The sequence below is a fragment of the Pagrus major genome, chromosome 22 (genome assembly GCF_040436345.1).
Source record: "Pagrus major chromosome 22, Pma_NU_1.0".
NCBI lineage: Eukaryota > Metazoa > Chordata > Actinopteri > Spariformes > Sparidae > Pagrus > Pagrus major.
Window position 1 is genome coordinate 8,909,667 of NC_133236.1, and position 2,841 is coordinate 8,912,507.

General features: G+C 49.6%; 1 protein-coding gene across 1 annotated transcript; it reads right to left on the bottom strand.

The window, feature by feature from the left end:
* On the bottom strand, positions 1-1,795 carry nkx2.4b (NK2 homeobox 4b). The gene is made up of 2 exons (XM_073493250.1): positions 1,291-1,795; positions 1-698 (listed from the first exon to the last, which is right to left on the bottom strand). Exons 1-2 carry the CDS (start codon positions 1,793-1,795, stop codon positions 1-3), a joined length of 1,203 nt encoding a protein of 400 aa, XP_073349351.1.
* Between the last annotated feature and the right edge of the window lie 1,046 nt (positions 1,796-2,841).

Consider the following 2,841-nt stretch of genomic DNA (forward strand, 5'->3'; position numbering starts at 1 on the left):
CTACCAAGTTCTCCCATACAGTAAATTGGAGCCGATCATGCTGTTTGTGTACTCGATTAGCGCCGCGTCCGTCTGCGTCATGTTGATCTGAGCGTGCAGTCCCAGCGGCGGACTCGGGGACAAATCCTCCAGCTCCTCCGTGGAGGACAGCTGGTTCACCTGCTGCTGCTGCTGCTGCTGCTGCTGCTGCTGCTGCTGCTGCTGCTGTTGTTGTTGCTGCGGGGTCCCGGTCAAGGCCTCTCCCGAGCCGCCCTGTCGGTTTCCGATCTGGTTGGAGCCGCTGGAGTCGTTCCGGCAGCTCTTCTTGGAGAGGACCGGGGACACGGAGGAGGAGCGGTGGGTCGTCGCGCACAGACCTCCACCGCTTCCTCCACCTCCACCGTCCTGTAGCTGCTGCGTGCTCTTGTCCTTGGCCTGCCGCTTCAGCTTGTAGCGGTGGTTCTGGAACCAGATCTTCACTTGGTTCGGGGTGAGGTGGATCAGTCCGGCCAGGTGCTCTCTCTCCGGGGCGGACAGGTACTTCTGCTGCTTGAAGCGCCGCTCCAGCTCGTACACCTGCGCCTGAGAGAAGAGCACCCGCCGCTTCCTGCGCGGCGCGGCGTGCAGCGACACCATGGACTTTGTGGAGTCCATCCCGGCCAGACTGCCCACCATCCCGGACATGTTCATCCCGCCGGAGGGGCCCATAAATCTGGAAACTTGGCGAGAAAAATTACCAATGTTTAAATGAAAAATAACGAGCTCACTGCTAAATGTAACATTCTCCTCAAAATCTAATCATTACATTTATCAGCAGACACCTTTATCTTTTAGTAGAATTCTGAATTTAATGGTATGTTTAAATACATCTTAAAACATTAGAAGACAATATTATATTTAAAAATTATAGAAGACGAAAAGTAGAGTAGAAAGCAAGCAAACATTTTAATTTTTATTAAATAACTTTCTAATTAATTTTAGGCCTCTATCCCGTTATCAAATGTTAAAATGCGAGCTGTTCACTAATAAAACAAACGTACAATAATGTGACATTAAAGAGTTGAGTCATTTGTAGCAAGTAAAGTCAAACTGGAAAGGGCCTGTTTTAAGTCCTCATAGAGGAACATAATAATGATGCATGTGCCTTTTTTAATATTTAGTAAAAAAAAAAAGTCCTAGTTAAGTACCGAACACACACACTGAAGTTCATCAAGATTTTAGCAACATTGCATTTTTATCCATCGTGCGGAAAATCACTTTTTGTGCGTAAAACTGTTAAAAACAAACTTTTTCAGTAGAACCTCCTCTTACTTGTCGGGTATCTGGGCTCGGGGTTGCTGTACCACGCCGCGGCCGCCGCTGCCGCCGCCGCCCCTCCGCTGCGCACCGTCTCCTGGTAGGACGGCAGGTCTCCCACGTTCCCGATGCCGCTGTTGCAGAACCCGCCGACGGCCCCGGAGAACTGCGGCACCCCGTGGGGCACGTGGTAGGGCCCGCCGGGTCCCAGAGCTGCGGCGGCTGCTGCTGCTGTGGCTGAAGAAGAGGAGGAGGATGAGGATGAAGTGGAGGAGGACAGGTGGTGATGGTGATGGTGGTGGTGATGATGGTGCAGATGAGGCGGCTGCTGATGCTGCTGCGCCTGCTGCTGATGCGTCATACCGGGCTGAGGGACCTGCTGCTGCCGGTAGGCGCCCAGCTGGGACCCGAGGCTCCCCGCGGCGTGATCCATCCCTCCAAACCTTCGGTAGCTGTCCTCCATCGGGCTCAAAATGTCGGTGACTGAGAAGGGAGTGGAGTGCTTTGGGCTGAAGGACATGGTGCGGACACCCCGTGCTCTGGCTGGATGTGGTCGGGTCGGTCCGGGCGGCTCTCTGCCTGCGTCCCCCTCCCTCCCTCCGGCTTCTTGCTTCTTGTGCCTCCCTGGGAAGAAGTCCAGCTGATCGGCTGCAGGAGGAGACGAGTTGCCCTTATCCCGCCGGACTCAGACTCCAACACATGGAGGGGCGGAGCGACGCGGACACGGCAGGCGGCCAACAATGCCAATTGACATTATAGACGTAAGAGGAGAAAATGGTTTGGACCTACTTTCCTCCTCCGCTGGTGATGTTTGCTTTACGAGCTGTGATCCAAAACAAGAACGAGAATCAGGAAACTCCTCTAAACTCCCCGATGAGCTTCAGACTGTTTAAAGTTATTGATTTTTATCACATTAAATCTTCTTAATAACTGATAATGATCACTGAACTGGTGTTAAACGAGCAGCAGTCTCCTTTATTGATCATCCGTCAGATATTCCAACTGTTAGCTGATCAATATTATCTATATTAGAGTCATGTAAGCAGCAGTACAATGTGAATATTTTGCGTCAGGTAAGTGTTTATTTACATTCTGGGAAGCTTCATTCTTTGAGGACAATGGCTCAACTCCAGTCTCTGTGTTTCAGTTCAAACTGGCCACAACTTTATTGACATTTGGATCCGTTTTCAGCTGTTTGACTTCAGGCCTCGGTTACATTTCCAATTACGCACGAATCGATGTGAGCTGATGGCCTGTTTTCTAACTCAGGACGGAAACTGACCTTTAGGTTGAAGCACCATTTTTTATTTGTTCCATTAAACAACAGCTGAGTTACATTTCTGGCGTTGGTGGAAACTTGACGAGTTTATTTACAGTTCAATCTGTTTTTATTAAATGATAGCTCTCTCAGTGTTCAGTATCAACTCTGAACTGTGTTGTGACTTCAGGAGTTAATAACCTCTTCCTCTTTGTTCCAGATTGTAAAAATTCAGAGTCTGGTGTGTAAAAACCTGAAAAGAACTTTAAAGTTGATTTTCCTTGAGTCATTATCAGGATACATGTCCA